Source organism: Triturus cristatus, chromosome 4_2 (assembly GCF_964204655.1).
Source record: "Triturus cristatus chromosome 4_2, aTriCri1.1, whole genome shotgun sequence".
Classification (NCBI taxonomy): Eukaryota; Metazoa; Chordata; class Amphibia; order Caudata; family Salamandridae; genus Triturus; species Triturus cristatus.
The window spans coordinates 553,965,859-553,987,001 of record NC_140586.1 but is presented as its reverse complement, the minus strand read 5'-3'; the positions used below and the strand labels follow the sequence as shown (position 1 = coordinate 553,987,001).

The 21,143-nt window shown below is 51.9% G+C and overlaps 1 protein-coding gene across 4 annotated transcripts in view; it reads right to left on the bottom strand.

Moving 5' to 3' along the window:
• The window catches only part of BRDT (bromodomain testis associated), a 1,895,586-nt gene that overhangs the window by 649,907 nt on the left and 1,224,536 nt on the right, over window positions 1-21,143 (bottom strand). For all 4 annotated transcript variants that reach the window (XM_085602176.1, XM_085602174.1, XM_085602177.1 and 1 more), the window contains one exon: window positions 8,431-8,537. In XM_085602176.1, the coding sequence (XP_085458302.1) occupies window positions 8,431-8,537 (107 nt within the window). The remainder of the gene's footprint in view (window positions 1-8,430; window positions 8,538-21,143) is intronic.

Sequence of the window (21,143 nt, the reverse complement as noted above, 5' to 3'; positions counted from 1 at the left end):
TGCCACTGCTTTGGGAGAGAACGGCCCCGGCCTTCTCCAGGCACTGAGGCAGCACTTGTGCGAAAGTATCACAGATAGTTTGGGAGTATTTGCCCAAGAGGCACGCAGTATTTACGGACCGCAGTGCCAAGCTGAAAGAACAGAACATGCCCTTCCCAAGGTGATCCAACTTCTTGGATTCACAGTCTGGGGGAGCAGAAGGGAATCTGCCCTTGGAAGAAGAGACTTGGACTACCAAGCTCTCAGGGGAAGAGTGTTGGGTGAGGAAAACTGTGTCACCCTGAGCCGGGCGGTAGCGGAGGGCAATCATCCTTTCCACAGGAGCCCCAGTGCTGGGCTTGGAGCTTGGGTTCAGAGGAGGTTGCCGTAGACTGAAGCACCTCTGTCAGAAGATTAATCCTGACTGCCACTGAAGGGAGCTTCAGGCCCAATGCCTCAGCTGCCCTTCGCACCACCACAGCACAAGACGCTTTCTCCTCCATAGCCACGGTAGGGAAAGAAAGCATGCTAAGGTCTGGAGAAGTGTCCAGACCACTGGCGTCACCCAGGTCCTTTCTCCAGTCCGGCTCTTCAAGCTGGTCTACCAAAGGGTCCAACGACCCCTCCCAATCCTCATCACCACCTTCTGAGCGATAGGGAACACCAGGGATAAACAGTGGAACAAAAGTACCCTCCAGCGTCGGATTCGACATCGACCGACGTCGGTCCGGCTCCATCTCAGGGGTGAGGATGGGGACAGCGTTGGCCGGGGGCACGGCCAACGCGGGGGCGACGTCACCGGGAAGACCGCCAGGGAAGGTCAAGTAAGGTCCCCCTCGAACTAAACCAGGAGCAACACAGAGCTGACTGGTGGGTCTCTAAAAGCTTTCCGGACCGCTCCGGCAAAGACTTTGGATTTATGGCCCGGCTGTCAGGGCACGACTTCAGGTCGTGGTTGCGCTTTAGACACCAAAGGCACACGTGGTACAGGTCCATCACAGACATCAGTTTGTGACAGGCTTCCCGCATCAGGAGTCAAAGACTCGAAAATAAGTCAACAAAATGTCGGGAAAAGCTTAGTCAAAAAGTGACTAAAGGGGTTCCTCTCTCCGGATCTGTGCTAGGCTGGCGCGGAAAAAGAAAGAACGAACGTCAGCGCTCAGGAGCTGCGTCTAAGTAGGCACTGAGATGTCATCCCGGTGACCACGACATCGACGAGGGACGCGGAGTCCCAATGACGCCACCTACCGATGCGCAGGGGTACTGCTAAGAAAATATTCTCTGGATCCAGTCTGACACCTGAGGGAAATTCTAAGGTAAGAAATCTATAACTGCCTCTTTCAGATTACAAACACACCTGTTCATTCACCCATAGAAACTTCATTACAAACTTACCCACTAGAGGCATAAATAGCATTATCCAACGAACAATAAATAGAATAGAAACACAAGCTAAGGTGTCTTTGAAACTTTACCAGTGACACAAGAACAGTAAATGTTGAGGCACACAGGATTAACTAATGCTTTGCTAAAAACTTATATAATCCAGAAGGCGAGACCTATTGGCAATGCCAATGCTTGTTTGCATTGGTTGCCACTCATGAAATCTAAACACATTTTGCTCACTCAAACTGAAAAGGACAAAATAACAGAAACATACAAAATGTTTAAACTTCCATGATCACTGAAAACTGATGTATAGCATCCAGTACTTAGACAACTGTGGTCTCCACCATATTTCAAAGCATACTGAGAGCTTTTCAGAGGGAGACCACCTTAATTTTTTTAACCGTCATTAAAACAGTGGTTACTTTGTCTTGAACATAACTTTTTACCAGTGCATCATAACAGAATGATAATCTCGCTCACTCTCCGCCCTCGCCGCAAAAATCCTTCATAATCCGGTTTAAAGTGAGTGCTGAGCCTGCAAGCTAGGGTGAGAAGGTGCCTGCTTCCCCCCAGCTCAATTTGGGTGTTCCCGCTGCGCGGAGGGGCTCTGCCCGAGCTTCAGTCCCGGAGGAGCAGCAGTAGCGGAGCGCAAAATGGCGGCCGCGCGGAAGATCGCCGTGTGATCCCCGGAGCTCAGGTGCGGATTGCAGGGCCTGAGAACACCACGACGCGGGAGGAGTACAGCGGAACAAGGCGAAGGGAGCGCGGACCGGACCCAGTGGAGCACAGAATCGGCTGCGGCGGAGGAGGTGAGTGCGGGCGGGAGAACAGCGCTAGCAGCCCCGGAGTGACGGAGATCGAGGTCCCGGCTGAGGCCGGCGGCCGGGCCGCGCCCCTCCCCCCTCTCCTGCTATTGACACCAGGGTTGGCGACGCTCGGCACCATCGACGGCCCAAACGGAGGGGGGCTGGCTTGGTGAATGCAGCCCTTCCCTCCGTAGATTTGCTTCTGCTTTGGGGGAACCTTCGGGACGCGGAAAAGCTTAGACCAGCGGGGAGGGGGGACGGAGGGCCCCGGCCGGAGAAAGGGGCAATTGGATAAATACCTGCAGGTATTGGGTGCAGTTAAGGACTGGGCATTAACTGTCGTCGCTCGTGGTCCACAGCCAAGAGAACCAGTGGGAAACCCGACAGGCCACTGGTGGGATCAGCCTCCACCGGGCCGCGGCGATGAGTACCGGGACAGGCCGCAAGAGCAAAATCAGCCCACCAGCGGCAATGGCGAGTGGTAAAGGTACCAAGGCCTCCGCCCAGGCCAGATTAGCCAATTATGCCTGGAACAAGGCAGTGGGGGAGAGGGACACAGAATAAATGCTATCATCAGGCGAGCCCAGTGTCTCCTCCCCAAAGACGGACCCTACACTCCACGACATCATGAAGGCCATCGCTGGGGTCCGCGTGTCCATGGACTCAGTGACAGTGGAGGTGTCCCTGCTCCACGCAGACTTCCGTAAAATGGACGACAAAGTCAGACAGCTGGGGGATACTACAGCTGAGTTACAGGCGGACACATCTCAGCTTCAACGCCAAGTCAACATACTGCAATTACAGCAAGCCTCGATGGCGAAACAGCTGGACGAATCCGAAGGGAGAGCACGAAGAAATAACGTTCGTATTTTGGGGGTTCCGGAACGGTCCAAAGGACCCACGACCGACCTGTATGTGGAAGAGTTGATCACCAAACAACTTCAACCCAAGAGACTGTCTGACTACTTCTCCATTGAAAAGGTGCATAGGATGCCGGGGGGGTCGTCCTAAGCCGGGGCTCCTCCGCGCCCCATTATCGCGCAGGTCTTCAACTTTAGGGACAGAGATACCATCCTGCAAACAGCCAGGACCACTCCTCCACTGAAGATAGACAACAGCGTGGTCACCTTCTTCCCCGACTACACCGCGAAGGTCCAGGCACAAAGACGTCGTTTTCTAGAAGTAAAACGAGAACTGCGTAAACGTGAAGTGAAATATGCTATGTTGTTTCCTGCGAAACTGCGAGTGGAAGCGGATGGGAGGACTAACTTCTTCTCCACGCTACAAGAAGCCTGGGACTGGTTGGAGGGGTGGAGGAAAGGCGGGGGCCCGCGACGGGGTCGTGGGGCAGGTGCCTGGACGCCCACTGGCACTGAACGGCAAGACAAAGAGGACGTTGACTCCCTGGCAGAGAAGGAGGAGAGAAGGCGTGGTGGCGAAGACTGAACCTAAGCGCTACGCTGACACTGAGGGTCCTGTGGGTGGATCTAACAAACGGGGGGAAGTGCGTATACAGTATCCTATAAGTCAGCACGACCACTATGGCACGGCCAAGGGGATACGGCGGTTAGCCAACACCCTAGAACTTCATGGGAGGGTCACAAGGCACTCTGCCGAGATTGGGGGTAGGTAGTTCTAAATCCACGGGCAGGGGAGCATGGAGGGGGGAGGAAGGGCAGTTAAGGGGAGGGACACAGGGTTATTTGAATTGTTTGAGTTCACGTGGCAAAGGCAAAATGGGAGCTTATTTCGGGTTGGAACAAGCCGAACGTAATTCAGGGCGAGAAGGGGACATTGCAATAGTATTTTTTACGTCTGCATGGGGGTTGACGCAGGGAGACGTTGGGGGAACTCCCCCTAGATGGCTTACAGCTCGGGTGTGGGAGACGGTTGGGTGAGTGGATTTGTACCCAAGACACCAGATGGTAGCGATTAAGAGGGATATATCACTTGCGGTGATGACGTGGAATGTTCATTACATGGGGGATAAAATTAAGAGGGGAATAGTGCAGCAGTACATTAGAAGACAAGCCCCTGATGTGGTGCTTCTCCAGGAGACGCACTTGGTGGGCAACAAATGCAAAGCACTTACAAGATGGGGTTACAAACTGTTAGTGCACTCCGAATTCAGTTCTGGGTCCCAGGGAACGGGTATCCTAGTTAGGAAGAATGTAGCACTCACGGTAAGGCGGACTTGGGCTGACCAGAGGGGCAGGTTTGCGGTGGCAGAGGTGCAGTGGGAGGGCAGGCCCTTAAATGTGGTCTCGGTGTACCTCCCTCCAGCGATGGGCAGAGAAGCGTTGGCAGATTTGGGGAAGGTTGTGGCAGATCTTCCTTTGGATACTTTACTAATGGGAGGAGACTTCAACATGACAATGAATGACAGCAGGGACAGGCTTCCACCCAGACACTCGCCGCATACACAGATGAGAGTTTGCAGGGGCCTTAGGCCTCGTTGATATTCGGCGTGCGCTCCAGCCAGACGGAGTTCAATTTACATACTACTTGAACGCACACAGAAGCTCCTCGCGGATAGACTACTTCCTAACACAGTCCGGAGCTCTTGGTCAGTTTCGAAACCCCTAGGGCCCTCCCACGAGGCATCTCAGATCAATCCCCAGTGACAGTAGAGTTAATAACTTTTGAGTACCAACCACGCACCACCCTGTCCATGAGCCCCGGGTTGTTAAAGATCCCAAATGCTAAGGTGGACCTAATTAAATGCACTCAAAATTACTTTAAGGAAAACGAAGGCTCAGTGGCATCGGCACAAACGGTCTGGGAAGCGTTCAAGACTGTGATTAAAGGACAGGCCCTGGCTCTCCAAGTAGGGTACACTAAAAAACGGCAACAAAATATAGTCCAGATAGAAGGAGATCTCCGGAGACTGGAAGACTACTACAATAGGGCCCCCTCGGACGACACTAGACACCAACTGCAGCTTAAACGGGAAGAGTACCGGTCCCTGACCAGAGCAAAGCTAGAAGCTAAACTCCTTCACACCACGCACACACTGTACGAAATAGGGGACAGAGCTGGGAAATTATTGGCGTGGCTGGAGAGGAGAGAACAGGGGGAGAGATGGGTGCCTCTGCTAACTTTTGGAGACGGGTCGCAAGTTACTCACCCGCTGGATATTGCCAACGCTTTTTTTACTCACTTGGAACAAGTGTATACCCCTCCACCTCATACACCTCAGAAGACTCCTGCCAATTGTTGGCAGATAGTGACGTGCCGGTTCTGTCGGAAGAAGACAGGGAAGCACTGGAGGGGGATTTGACAGATTTGGAGATTCACCAGGCTATGAGCAAGATCCAATTAGGCAAAGCGATGGGCACCAATGGTATCCCTATAGAATTCCTGAAAGTGGCGACCACGCAGGTAACGCCGCAGCTGCGAGAAATGTTTGAAGAAAGCTATGAGTGGGGTCTCCTGCCAGCGGACCTACGACTAGCATCCATTGTAGTACTTAGGAAACCCGGGAAGCCAGCGACAGAATGTGGTTCATCCCGCCCGATTTCCCTGATCAACGCGGAGGCCAAAATCTTAGCTAAAGTTCTCGCCCAACGCCTAATAGCGGTCCTTCTGTCACTGGTCCACCTGGATCAGTCGGGCTTCATGCCCGGAAGGAACACAGCGTTGAACATCAGACGTCTACATAGTGTCATTGCCCGTTGGGAGTTTATTGAGGAAGAGGCGGTGATCCTCTCTCTGGATGCCTCGATGGCATTTGATTCCATTGAATGGCCCTACCTATTCGAGGTCTTGAGGCGTATGGGCTTCGGTCCAAAATATATGGGATGGGTGTGACTCCTATATACAGAAATACGGGGACAAGTACGGGTGAACAACCGTACATCCAGGTCCTTTTCCCTGGGGAGGGGTACAAGACAGGGCTGCCCTCTCTCCCCCCTGTTTGCTTTGATGCTAGAGCCGCTGGCGGCTTGGGTTAGGCGAGACACTATGGTGAGGTCTGCGATGGGCGGAGGGTCACGATGACAGGATATCACTTTATGCAGATTATATTTTGCTATACTTGGAGTCCCCTTACAGGTCCTTATGTGGGGTTTTGGACATATTCACGAACTTTGGGAAGTACTCTGGGTATGCCATAAACTGCAGTAAATCAGTACTTTGTATCTTGAAAGGGGAAGCCCCCAGACTACCGACGGGATGTAATGTGGAAATCACATAGTTAGGCTTCAGATACCTTGGGATCTTTGTGACTCCAGACCCTCAGCTGTTTTACGAACGTAACCTGGCGGCCCCCCTGGCCCGGCTTCGAGAGGACGTCAAGCACTGGTGTTCTCTGTCTCTGGTGGGGCGGGCAGCCATCTTTAAAATGTTGGCTCTTCCTCTGTTCTTGTACATTATTCATAACTGCCCCCACAGGATCCCGGACGCTTATTTCACCGGAGTAGAGAGCGAAATTCGCACACTGCTATGGGATGGAGGATCCCCCGAATAGTCCTGCATAAGCTGACTAAAGGGTGGTACGATGGAGGAATTGCCCTCCCCGACCTCTGCCTTTACTATTGGGCGATGCAGCTAGTGGTGATCAACCACTGGATATATGGATCCCCGGCGGACCCAGCTTACATGCTAGATGGGTATCAGATGGGCAGATTGGGCTATTTGGAGGCATTATACTCCAAGGGCAGGAAAGGACGATATATTGGCCCTATGGCAGACACGGTAGAGATATGGCACTTGGCGAACTCTCGCCTGGGTTGGACCACGATCCTTAGCAAGGCTACACCCCTGTGGTGCACACAGACATTGGGACTCCAGGGCAACCATCCGGGGTTCGATAAGTGGGACACCATTGGAATATCCAAGATAGGAGACATGGTAAAACGGGGGGCGTTACTCAAGTTCGACGACTTACAAAGGACGTATGCTATGGCTGAGGGGAAGGTGTTTCGCTACCTACAGGTGAGACACGCCCTTACGACAGCGATCCCAGACATGGCAGATATCCCCGACACGTCCCCCCTGGAAGACAGGCTATTGGATGGTCCTCTGCTGAAAAAGGCCATATCACTCACATATAAAAAACTGTGTAATAATCTGCCACACACTTTTAATAAACTTCGAGAAAATGGCAAAGTGACTTGGAGCAATAGACTACGAGGACTGGCAGGCTTATCCAGCAATTAATGTTACATAGGTCCTACCTCACAGGAGTGACCCTAGCAAAAATAGGCTCTAGGCCTAATGTGGTATGCCTTAGAGGGTGCCAGCAACACGCATCCTTTTTTCACATGATATGGGAATGCCCAGAGGTGAGACCCCTGTGGGAGGGAGCCACAAAAAGTATCCTTGATGCCCTGGGGAAAGAACAAGCCCTCACGCCTATGCTGGGTCTCCTAAACATCTGGGAGAACACTGACCTTACAGAGGCTGAACGACAATTCATGACATTGGGTTACACACTGGTCAAGAGAGATAGCAAGGAAATGGGGAGTGGCAGACAGACCCTCGCTTCGGATGTGTTCTAGGGAATATGATAAATGCATGATTGCAGAGAAAGAGGTGTTCAAGGGGAGAGGGTGCCCTAAAAAATGGGACAGAAAGTGGGGCAAATGGAATACGTACCGAGGTGAGCTATGTGTGTCCCCTACAGTGGAACTAGAGTTGCAAAGACCAAAACGAAATTCACAAGAAGTCCCCTGAATGTGACCCAGGTTCTATATAATGCACAGTTTTCTATGCTGAAATATGCCGATTGCCTCTTGATTACACAAGTAAATTGTATTTGTTTAAATTCAATAAAAAGATTTTCAAAACTAGGTTTGAAAGGCTTGCATCAGAAACAGTAGTACCAAGTATCTTTCTCGTTGCTTCTTCCAGCCCCAAAAGGTATGTTTCAAGTTAGTGTAGTTAACATGTTAATTCTGCTTATGAGTGGCTCAGAGTTTTCTGACCACTGTTTAAACCTCTGTTTGCAAACAGATCACCATTTCCTGATATGCAAAGTTTAGCACACATGATAATTAATAGGTGTGATAAAGTTCACACCCTTTAACAAGAATTTACCATGACACATGGATTTGGTGTGGTAAGCACCAAAGATTGCGCGTTATTCCCCCACACCTTAGAATAGGTGAAATGTATTGCACACTAAATTCTGGACCCAGGAGAGTGAGATTTTATCAGTTGCGATAAACAGCATCGAACCCTCTAAGTCACTCATAAACTGGGCCTATGACCAGTGTCTTAAAATCGTAGTGTGATGCAATTCATCAATAGTCACCTCTGGCACAACAGGCTCACTAGAAGTAGGCCGAGAAGATGATGGGTCATCAAGCAGCATCCGTCCCATGGGAGGTGTGTGTATTGGGGATAATAGAGGAGCCAAACCTAGTAAAAGAAATTGCTTGATTTACTCTTGGATATTAACTAATTTATCAATTAAATATTGAGAGCAATGTTTTAATGCAAGCATCAGAAAGCAAAATAGACATTGTACAAAAATGTATATTTTGTGACAGTGTGATCTACATGTGCCCTGCTAATGCTGGCTCAGTCACACTCTACACTAATGCACTGTATATATAACTCTACAAGAGAAGTGCTAAAATTGCTCCAAAGGGCCCAGCACTGCCACGTTTGAAGTGCATGGGTGGCACAACAAACAGGCATGTGCTCAATCCTCATAGACCAACACTGGATTCTAGCAGTACAATACCTTGAGAGGTTCAAAAGTAGAGCACATCTTCTGAAAAATTAAGTTTGATCCACTACTTTGTTTCAACACATATAACAAGTACATTTAAGACAAACAAATGCATAACTGTGAAGTGAGATGTCCAGGTAGGGTGGAAACTTTCCTCATGAGGCAGAATAGTCCCTATAAAAACAAGAGTGCTTACCGGGGATCTGAGATGACAGAGAAATAAAAGGACTAAACAGAACACTTCTGCTACTGTAATTAGTAGAAGCTTGATGGAAGGTTTCGCAGACCATGGAAAAAATCTTAGCTGAGAGAACTGGGATATTCTATGGTTTATGAACAGTTAGTTTAAGAGGGTGAGGATGTTTACATATTTCCATACTTTTTTGGGTCACATGGAAAACTGTGATTGAGCTCAAACGGTATTAAACAAATCCTGCATGAGAAAAGCATCTTTTTTTAAAAACATATTTTATTTGTCAATTTGCATATATTGCGCAGGGCTCTGCACTCGAGTCATCTGCCAAAGCAAACCAAAGACAACCATTACAGCAAACGACTCTCTCCCCCCCCCCCCATGAACAACAATACAATACATAGGAGCATTTGACGATATGTCACCCCCCCAAATCCCCCTCCCCCCCCCAAAGATCGCACAGGTCCATACTATCATTCGTAACATGAAAAAGAAGATCGACAGGTCCTAATCCAGACTCGCCACCCCCCGCTCCTTCCCTCCCCTCCCCCTATGCTGCACCCCAGACTTAAACCGACATCGAAGGCTCCTCTATCGCCGGAGGTTACAGCCAGAGACCCCGGTACGCCGCCCATCGCTTCCATATTTTATAGTGTTTGCGTGGGCACCCCCTGGCCACAAAGATGGGCTGCTCCAGACCCATGCAAAAGTCCAGACCATTTTTCCAGGCAGCCACTGAGGGAGCCCTCGTCGCCTTCCAGGCTTTGGCAATGTCTTGTTTCGCCAGAATCAGGCCTAGGAGCATGAGGTGTCGTTTTTAGGCATTGCCCCCAACCCCCTCCATAGCATGTAACAGTGCCAGCTTTGGTGTGCGGATAAGCTCCCAACCCAAGACCTCTGAGAGACAGGCAAAGACCACCCTCCAGAAGCGGTCTAACGATGTGCAGTGCCAAACCGTATGTATAAACGTACCCTCCGCCCGACCACAGCAAATACACTCCGGGAAGGCGATCATCCCCGCCCGCCACAATCAAGTCCTAGTAAAGTAGACCCTGTGAAGGTATTTGAATTGGACTAGACGTAATCGTATCGCTATGACCGCCCCCCCCCCCGTGGGGCTGCCAGGGCCTCCGTCCAATCCTCCTCTTTCAGCCCGCCCACATCTGCCTCCCAGTCCCCTCGGAGTTTCTGGAGTGTAGGGGAGAAATGTGTGACCCGGGACCGATAAATAAGCGAAATCTTTTTGTCATGCAGGTCCCCCATAAAGACTTTCGCTTCAACGGGATTAAACTCGGGTGTGGACTCCAGGCCCTGCAGGCTAGGGGACAACGCGTGGCGCAGCTGCAGATAGCAATAGAATTGAGCCTGAGGCATGTGGAACTCCTCTTGGAGATCGCGAAAGGATTTTAGTGTCGTGCCCCTCAGGACATCACCCAGGGTGGATATACCAATGGCGTCCCATCACCGAAACCCCGGAAGGGCGGCCAAGTGGGGCAGGCGCCCATTATCCCACAAAGAAGTCTCCCGGGTCAGGACGTTCCACCAGCCCATGCGCCGCAGCGCCTGCCTCAAAACCATGACCACCACGCGTGTAGCTGAAGGCAGCGCGCTCCGTTGCCGTGCTGAGTATAAAAGTGTATGTAGTGTGTGATGCCCCATAAGATAGCGTTTCAGTCCGTACGCCGGGTCCCCCCTCTCTCCATACCACCATTCGTTAAGGACCAGCAGGTGCGAGGCCTGATAATACGAGAGGAGATCCGGGGATGCCAGTCCCCCACAATAGGTGGATAAAAAACATGTTTGTATGGCCACTCGCACCTTCCCTCCTTCCCACAGAAACTGCCCCAATACAGAATTCACCAGTCGGAACCATCTAGGCGGGATCGGATATGGGTGATTCTGCAGCTGATAGAGAAGTCGGGGGAGCGCCACCATCTTGAAGATCGCCGATCTGCCAAACAGTGTCAGGGGCATGCAGGACCAGGACTTAAGGTCTGCCCGAACCCGATCCCACACAGGTGTCAGGTTACGCTCCCAGGCCACAGCCGGTACATCCGAAAGTACCACCCCCAGATATTTCAAGCCACCTGCAGCCGACTGGACCGCGGTCGCCCATGAGCCGACCCCCGTCTGACCTCCCAGCGCAATTCTATCGGAAAGGTCCGTGGCCAATTCAAATCCCCGTACCTGGACGTCCACACTCACCCAGGCCGCCAAGGGCTCCATGGCAAGGGCAAACAGATACGACGATTGGGGGCATCCCTGCCACATTCCCCTCTGAATAGTAAAAGTGGAGGATGCGGTACCAGCAACCCGCAACGACGCCGTCGACCCCGTATACAGGAGTTTCACGTAGGAGAGAAAGCGTGGACCCAGGTTGAGTCTAGGAAGCAGAGCAAACAGGTAGACCCAGCTCAGGGAATCAAACACCCTGTCCATGTCCGCCAAAAGTAGTGCCGCCGGGTCCCCAAGCCATTGAATCGCCGCAATCGCCACCTGTGCCCTTCTGATATTGTGCCGGGTGGCCCGTTGAGGCATGAACCCCGCCCGATCGGGGTGCACAAGTGACGTGATATGGGGCAATAGTCGATTGGCCAGACTCGTCGCCAGGGCTTTGGCCTCCACGTTTAAGAGGGAAATGGGGCGGTTAGAGGCATGATGTTCCGGGGAACGCCCGGGCTTATGTAACACCACCACTTCTGCATGTCTCCAGTCTGGGGGAAGCCCACCCTTGTTCCAGCCTCCTCCACTACCGCCCGGTAATGTTGGGCCAATTGCACATTGTACCGACGAAAAAAGTCACTCGGAAACCCATTGGGTCCGGGCGCTTTCCCAGGGTTGAGTTCCCCAGGGCCGCTCCCAGTTCCTCATCCGACAAGGGGGCCTCCAGCTGATCCTGCAGCTCGTCTGACAGCGCCTTAGGAGGCAGATCTGTAATCAATTGCTCAACTGTAGCGGCCAACAGACATTCCCAGGGGGCAGAAAGGTCCGCAAAATATGTAGCAAAGCTCTCTGCAATAGCTGGAGGATCTGTAATTGGGGTCCCTGCAGAGTCCAAAATTCCCAGTAGGGCCTGAGTGTGAAAGGTGCCCTGACAAAGGCGATGCAACATCTTACTCGACTTGTCCCCCCATTGGTACACTGTGCTGCACCTTGCCAGCCAGACTTGTCGTGCCTCATCCATCAGCAGAGCTGCGCACTCCTGCTGGGCCAAAAGCAACTGCCGCACTCCCAGAGCACTCCCTGACTCTCGGTTCTGCCGCTCGAGTATCTCTATGTTCGCACCAAGAAATGTCCACACCTCGCAGAGTGGGCTTCAATGCCTCCCACATAGTGGCCGCACTGGAGACAGATCCCACATACGCCGGCAGATACTGAGCTATGGATTCGCCCATATGAGCTGTATATTCCGCCTTCTGGAGATTCCACACCGCCAGGCGCCAGCGAAACGGCTGCCTTCCCCTGCCGGCATCTAGTTTTATGAGCACTGGGGAGTGGTCCAAGAGACCCCGAGGCAGAATCTCCGCCGCCGCCAGCCTACCAGCCATCGCCCGGGGAACAAAAATATAGTCCAATCTAGAGGAGGATTTGTGGACTGCTGATAGGTACGTGTACTCCCGAACCACGCCATGAGCACGCCACCATGTGTCAACCCAGTCTAGTCCCGTCACCAGAGTGTGTACTTTTGTAGGGAGATCACACCTACGACCATCCCCAACCCCGGTCCTGTCCGCATTCGTGTTCATAACGTCATTCCAGTCCCCGCCCACCAGTCCCCGCCCACCACAGATATAACATCAGGCATGTCGGCCCACAAAGATTGTAGCCACTCAATTAAATTCCACTGCAATAGGGGAGGGGCATATACACTACCTAAAATCAGGGTGTCCTGCCCGACCCTACCCCGGATGAACAAGTAGCGTCCCTGCACATCAATCCACTGCTGTTCATGCGTGTAGGGGACCCTGCGATGTATCAGTATGGCCACGCCTCGAGACCCTCTCATAAAAACAGCATGAAAAGCCTGTTGAAACCCATAGCGCTGCAAGCAAAGGGCCTTTGTGCCCATGAGGTGGGTCTCCTGTAACATAAGAATATCAGCCTTCGCCCTCTTCGCATCGTGGAGTATGGCCCCCCGCTTGATCTTGTCCAGGACCCCGCGTACATTCCAACTCACGATACAGAGACCACCCTGTGTTCCTTGCCCACCATCGGGCATTTCAACCATAGGGGGTTGCATCATTGTTCAATACCAACATGGAGCCTCGGTGGCATGTGTGCAGCCTGTAGCGGACCTGTAATGGAAGAGCGACCTGAAAACAGCATTAACCCCTCCCCAACAAACCCCTCACCCCATACCTAAAAAAAAACACTGAAGTATCTGTCACGGCAGGGCTGGCCCCCAATTCCCAATGGGGGGGATGGGAACCACCCCAACCAATGGATCCCCAATTCACAGCCCATAACCACCAGGCAGGGCTCCCGCCAGCTCACACCTGACGGTAGGTCAAGCCCAGTTCAGGACATCCCGGTTATCAATAGTTGAAGTTTCACAACGCAGCACCCACAACCTCCGGTAAGGATCCAATGTCTGTCCCCCCAGGGCCGGCCCCCCTCGGGTGGAGGCACTGCTGGACTGCAAGCGCCGCCGGGACCTCGATCGTCTGTCCTCCCCTCTGCCTCTGGCCACGGGGCCCCCCCCGAGCCACATCACTCGAGGATGAATCTGATTCCCTACCCAGTGGCGTGTGGGGCCTCACCAGCATCATTTCATCTGTCCACCTGAAGACCTCTTCTGGAGTATCAAAGAAGTGAGTGCGGGAACGAAAGACCACCTGGAGACGGGCCGGAAAGAGAAGGGCGTAAGGAAGCTTGAGCTCTCTCAACCGGGGCTTGGCGGCCACAAATGACTGACGTTGCTGCTGGACCTGTCGCGTATAATCAAGGAATATCAGAATACGAGAATTATTGAAAAACAAGCGTTCTTTTGCCCGAGCCTGCTTCGAAATGGCGTCTCTGTCCAGATAGTTCAATAATTTGGCAACGACAGGCCGCGGGCGAGCCCCCACCGGAGGCTTCTGCATGAGTGCCCGATGGGCCAGCTCCACTACAAAGCATCTGGACATAGCCTCGGGGGTGGGGGGTGGGGGGGGGAAGCCAGCCCTCCAGCCAGGTCGTGAGAAAGCGTTCCAGGTTTCCCTCTTCACAGCCCTCCGGAAGTCCAACGAATCAGTGATTGTTGCGTCGGGCCCGTCCGTCCGCATCTTCCGCTCAGAGTGAGGCCCTTTTGGACGGTCTCCATCGCTGTCACCTTTCGTTTTAACTCCGTAACGTCATCCCCCACTCCAGAGATACGAGTCTCAGCCTCAGTAATACGGGACACCGCATTGCGTAGATCTTGCCGCAGCTGCGTTACATCCACTCCGACTGCCCCTATTTTCGCATCCACCATGTCCCTAGATTGGGTGATGGCGGCCATAAGGGCCACATTGTCCGGCAATGCTCCGGGTTGGCCCCCAGAAGCTCCAGCCACCGCCCCTGGGCCGGTAAATTTATCAATAGGCCCCTGCCTGGTCGAGCCGCCACCTCCCTTGTCTCTGGTCATGATGGTGTCGTGGGCTTCTTGGACTGGCCCAACCCTGACCAAGTGATGCCCAAACACAGGTGATACCGAATCCCGTGGCCCGATCTAGCCGCCGAGTGAGCACTGGTCGGCCCCAGGCCCCACTTCTCTGGCTCTCCGAGCACCCCAGTGTCCCAGACCCACCCGGGTGTGTGGGACCATGGACGCCGCTCAACTAGCTTCCGCTGATCACCGGCCCACCCACCCACACCACCAAGTATTCTACACGCAGGCCGTGGCGGGCTCCCCCAGCAGCCTATCCCTCACTCCTGCAGCCCGATCTATACACCGCCGAGATCCCCAGCTGCCCAAATTAATTCCTGAAGCGGGCGGTGTGGTGCAGGCAAATGACCCAATCTTCGGTCTCCACCCCGCGACTCGATAGTGCCGCCGAGCCCCTCCGCTTACACCTTTCTATGGGGTGACCTCGTGGGGCGCAGGATCCTCCCTCCGGCCTCTGCACCGAAGACCCAGCGGGCCCAGGCTATCACCAACGGGGTGAGGGCAGCCCAACAAAGTGTCCGGTGATTCCCAATGCAGTCCAGCTGCCCCTCCGCTCTCCCGCCGTGACTGTTAATGCGAAGGGAAGAGGGGTGCGCTATTGCTCAGCATGTAGGCCCCAAAGAGTCTGATGTGTCCCAAGGAGGGGAGCAAGGTCGCTGAGCACAGGTGCGGCAGCTCCCCCAACGCAGCCCAGTCCAGCCGCCGATTCCCATTTGCAGCACTGAAAAGGGGGAGAACTGGGGCCCAACCGCCACTGCCGCACCGGAGCTGCAGAGAGAACCGGGTGCCACTAAGGAGGGGGGGGGGCGAGGCAGCCTACCAGTCCCCCAGCAGCCCCCCGCGTGGCCCGACTATGCCGCTGGTCCCCCCGCAACACCAGAGAGGAAGCGCACTTCGAAGAGCAGGCCCACCGCCCCTGTCGCCGGCTGCCTCAGCCCTCGCACACCTCAGCCCCTACAATGACCCAGGATCGGCGACCCCTCCTGCTGCAGATGCTCCGCCTTACCACCGCTGTCCGGTCCGGCCGCCGGATCACCCCGTCTCACTCTTGCAGGCCCGCCGTCCAAGTCCCAGCGCAGTTCCCCACAGCCCGATCGGTTGACGGGCCTCCTGCCGCAGGGCCAGTCCGCTCTCCGCTGCCGGATGTGCCTGCCGGCCAGGCCGGACTCCACCGCCAGCCCTCAATCTGTGACAGAGACGCCGCTCACAGCTCCCGGGGTCCTCCTCACTCGGCCATGCCTCTCCCCCGCAGCAGCGGAATCACAGCTCCACAGCAGCTCCCCGCTCCTAGATTTCACCAGTCGATAAGGTAGCAAGTACTGCGCTACCGACACGTCGATTTCTGCCTCAAAAGTTCCGGGATGCGAGGATTATCGTCAGATGTATGGCGGGCTGGACGGAGCCAGCTTAGAACATGTCCGCCATGTTGGCTTTCCAAGCCACACCCACTCAGAAAAGCATATTTTGGCTTTTTAGAAAACCAATTCATGCAAAGAGCAGGCAACATAACAAAACAGCTGATTACATCTTTGTAGGAAGCTGGCTATCTATATACTATACCAAAAAGGGGTATAGTGTGCAGTCCAGTGGATATCCAGAGGCTTTACATTTGCTAAAGTAATTAATACTTATGCTCTCTTTTGTGGTAGTGTGTGCAAGAGGATAGGCTTATCAGAGGGCAGTGTTAAGCATTTGTTGTACACACAGTGGCGATAAATGAGACACAATCAATGAATAAATCCCAGACCAATCATAAAAATAGTACTTGGTTATATTTATTTTTCAGAACAGAACTTAGTCATAGGCAAATATGTTTTTCATTATAAATACTTTTCAGTTTCAAAAATTTACCTATGGGAGGATAAAACATTCCATACATATGGATAACATTGACTTACAAGACCATTCTTCGGAAGTTAAGGTCAGTATTGGGCACCTCCAGTGGCACATGGATGGCCGGGTGCAAATTCGAGGTCAGGCACTCAATGCAATTGGTCAGAGGCTGCTTACAGGTAGGTAGCAGAGGTTTGGGGGGCCAGTCTCTAGAGGTTTAAGCAAGCACTGGACTGCCCCAAAGCAACATCAACATTACACCATCAGTAGCACAGGGGCAGCTTGGTGCATGGTGCAAGCACATCGTTGGGGGCCCCATGCAAAGGAATGTAGACAGCCAAAATTGGAAATTGGCTGCAGGCTCAGGCCAGGAGGCCGGTTGCAGGGAACTAACAGCTGCAGAGGTAAGTTGCTATGCTCGGGACAAAGGGACATTTTTTGTCCTCTTCACCAAGGCCCAGGACGGATGGGTGCAGGATGTTTTTTGGTGTAGGATACGGCTTACCGGAGCAGGTCGCGGTTGAGGGGGTCTCCATGCAGAGGCTGCAGGTGACGTTGAGGAGTCCAGGAGAGGTCAGCTCATGATGGACTCTGGCTCTCGGGTGCTGGGGAACGTCAATGGAACCGGTGGGCCACTTGGACTCATGACAGCGGCGTTGGGTGCAGAGGTGGAACCGGGGGCAGGCTACGTGGGTCTTCAGGTCACAGTCTCTTTACTTTGAAGATGGTTGCTTTGTGAATAGGTTGGCTGTTCTCTGGAGACTTGATCTCTGTCGAAGGAAGGCATTCCTCCCAAGACTTCGGAGGTCACTGGTCTGTAAGAAGGGTCGTCTTTTGGCGCAGGATTTTCGAGGGCTGCAGACAGGTCGGTAGGGCTGGGGCCAGGTCAGTTGCTGTCTGCAGTCTTCTCTGCTGGTGCGACTTTGTAGTGTCCGGCTCTTCTTAGGTCATCAGGACCTGAAGTTCAGGGTCTGGGGATGCCACCAAAATAATTAATTTAGGGGCATTACAAGGGAGTAAAAGGTAGTGGCCAATGGGCCCTTTACTTGGGGTATCTACACTCTCTATTATGCCCACCTTCAAGTCGGAGGAGGACATAGACCTAGCCCTGATTTGATAAGTCCCACCATCTTCAAAATGGTGGGCACTGAAAAGTGTACCTTATCTTGCCTCCAGCACCTGAGGGGTGGAGTTGGCAGAGTGGAGCACACCTATCCTTTCCAAGTCTTCCCGGCTGTCCTCCCACCAAAAAAGGGGTGAGGACAAGGAGAGGCCAATGTTGCATTACAAAGGCAAAAACAACAATTGATGGACAGAATGCAGAACAATGTCATACATTCACCCCAGTACAGAGATCTGGGCCTAAATCCATCGTTTTTTTGCTCACCATGCCGTTCCAGTTTGAACCCAGCCATATGCAAATCAGTCTTGACCCTGTGACTCATGGGAACAGTCCAGCCCGAACTGCCAAGCCAGGTCCTCCCTGGACTGGAAACAAGCATCCTAGGACCGGTTTCGGGGTTTCACCCCTCTTCAGCCAGGATAGCTTGATTCCAGTGGCATGGAGAGCAAGGGACCCACGTCTGGGCATACCCTTCCCACTCGGGGTGATAAATGCAAAAACAACAATTGATGGACAGAATGCAGAACAATGTCATACATTCACCCCAGTACAGAGATCTGGGCCTAAATCCATCGTTTTTTTGCTCACCATGCCGTTCCAGTTTGAACCCAGCCATATGCAAATCAGTCTTGACCCTGTGCCTCACGGGCAGCAAGGCCTTTGATGCTCTCTGCCACAAATGGCTCTCCAAGAGCAGGGGGAGGTGTGCACACCTCCACCCAGGAACAACATTGTTCCTCTGTCTCAGAGTGCGCAGGCACTCTTCCCACAAGGTCAGAATCCTGTTTCTTGGTATCACGCTGGCTCAGGCCAGTTGGTGGCCAAACTAAGGATTGGTAGGTGTTAGGGGACCCCCTCTGAGCGATCCTCTTAGTGAGGGGCCCTCTGGGTGCAATTTTTTAATAAATCTGACACTGGAATCATTGCAGGTTTATTATGCTGAAATGTTTGGTGCCAAACATCCCATATTTCATTGAAGCCATCATGGAGCTGTGAAACCTGTAATGACGAGTGTCCAACCCATTTACTTACGATAGCTTCCCTGGTCACTTACAATATCTAGGAATCGACTAGGATATTGCAGGGACATATCTGCTCATGCAGATATGCCCTCGCTGGAGATATATAGTGCACCCTGCATTAACGCCAAGGCCTGCTACAGCAGTGTATTACCTATATGCAGTGTCTATTTGCATGGCACACAGGGGTGTGCCATGTTGACTCTTCAGTTTTGTCTGCATCAAGACACTCAGCTGCAGTGGCAGTGTGCATGTGGTTGCTGAGGGGTCCTTTAGTGTGGCCTAATTTGTGATGCAGCCCTTAGTGACCGCCTTTGGTACCAGGGGTAACTTTAACTAGGGACTTATATGGGAGCTAAAGAAGTGCCAACTGTGGAAACAAAAGGTACAGTTTAGAGAAGGATATCTGGCACAGGCGACTTGGTTGGCCGGGACCCTGTGCACCTCCAGGCAAAACCACATAATTTTCCAGACAAAAAGTGGAGGCTAACCATGTCCAAAAGAGGTGCTTTTCTACAATCTTTAAATGATTTCTCTACAATACCATTGAAAAAAAGTATTTCAAATTTAGATCCCAGTTCCTGAACTAGACAAACTTAGTGGTGAACAAAATATCAGATCATAGTGCTATTTCTTTTTATATATGCAAGGGTGTCGAGATATTTACAATAGACACAAGAGCATTAAAGCAAGACATAAATTAAAGCACTTCGAAATATAGAGTAATGGATGTGAAGGAGTGGCTGGTAGTCAAGGTAGAGAGATAAGAATCAAGGCACTGATTAGTGTGGAAACTAAGCTAACGAGGAATAGAGAAGGGAGATGAACTAAAAATGTCTTTCAAAAAGAATTACTTTCAATTCAGAATTAAAGATAGTCTCCAAGGTAATGGTGCAGAGGCTTTGGAGGTAAGGAGTTGCAGAGTCTGGTTGCACTCCCGGAGAAGGAGAGAGCCAAAAATTGTTCCTTTATAAAGGTCAGAAGTTCGAGCCGCAGGACTTCAGCTTTCTGTGACCGCAGCGCTACCAGATAAATTTAGCTTGTCAGTCAGGTAAAGTGGAGTGGATGTGTGTAGTAGCTTGTGAGTGATGCATGCTGTTTTATATATAACCTTGGCTTCAATGGGAAACCCTTGAAGTGTTACCATAATCAGTAAAATATAGTCATCATTGTTGGCACCAGAGATCAAACGTGCTGCCGAACGTGGGATTGCTTACAATGGAGTGAGATGAATCTTGCAAAGACCATCAGCAGAGAATTACAGAAGCTGACGCTAGACAGCACAAGTGATTGAACCAAAGTTTTGTTATCCCACTCTGGACTGAAGCAGCAAATTTCTCAGATAAGGCAAAACTGAAATCACACATTTCTGGCCATGGTGTTGACTTGAGATTGCAAATTGAGTCTTATCTAGGATAAATCCTAGGGATTAGGCACCGTCGACAACAGTAGGTTGGCTGTAAAGGCTGTTGAATGAGTTCATCCAGGATTGTACTGGCAGTGGTTATTTCGAGAAGGAACTAAGGAGAATTTCAGTTTTAAATGATGGGAAGCCAACCAATCTTTAACTTTATCATACAACTCTATGGCAGAGAGGGCTCAGAGATGTGCGCACCGGTGTATAATACTGGTAATTTGTCACTGTGCTCCAGCCGCGCTCTATTTTCTGTGGTCCCACTGCCACTTGCCCACTTACAATCAAACTACAACCTATACAAAAAGGAGTGCACCTATTAGTCTTCACAAGCTAGGTACTTGATAATAGTTCATTTGGTAATCCAAGTCAAAGAAAGTCCATAGGGAGTCTTTATGTATTTCCAATACGTTGTTTTCCCCATACCTTATCCGCTATAGGTTCGCCCAGATCATCTTCCCATTGCTGATGTATCCTATTCAGAGGAGAGAGAGTTTCATATGTAAGTCACCTATAAATGCACGTGACCGCCTTAAAAGTGCCAGCCGCAGTAACCATAAATTGGCACCCTGTCGAAGTCTGCAGTTCTGGGAGTCCCACCCTCCAGTGTTTCCGTATTGCTGCCGTAAGTAAGGGCTGTATGTATCAAGAAGTCTCCTCCATGTACTTCATATCTTTCCCGAAGATAATTAAAAGGGATCAGGTTGCCCTCTTCATAAAGGTCCCCTATCGTGGATAGTCCTAGTTCTCCCCAGTTTTCCAGTCTGCACCAGTCACCTCCATGAGGCAGCACTTCACACATCACCAGTGGTATCTCTGGTGCATAGGGATATTTAATGTTGGATTGCCGCAGGCTCCTATTCCAACACTTACGTGCTGTTTTCAGTTCAGTTGGGATATCAGTCGTAGGCTAGGGGCCCCCTCTCTCTGATCTCCTGTCCCTCCAAGTTTACCTGCTACCCACTTTGTGAGCCACTGTAATTGTGCTGCTAGATAATAATTTTCAAACAACGTAGACTGCTAGTCCTCCCTCTGCACTTGGTCTCATATGGTGGTAAGTGCTACTCTCCGCCTAATGGTCC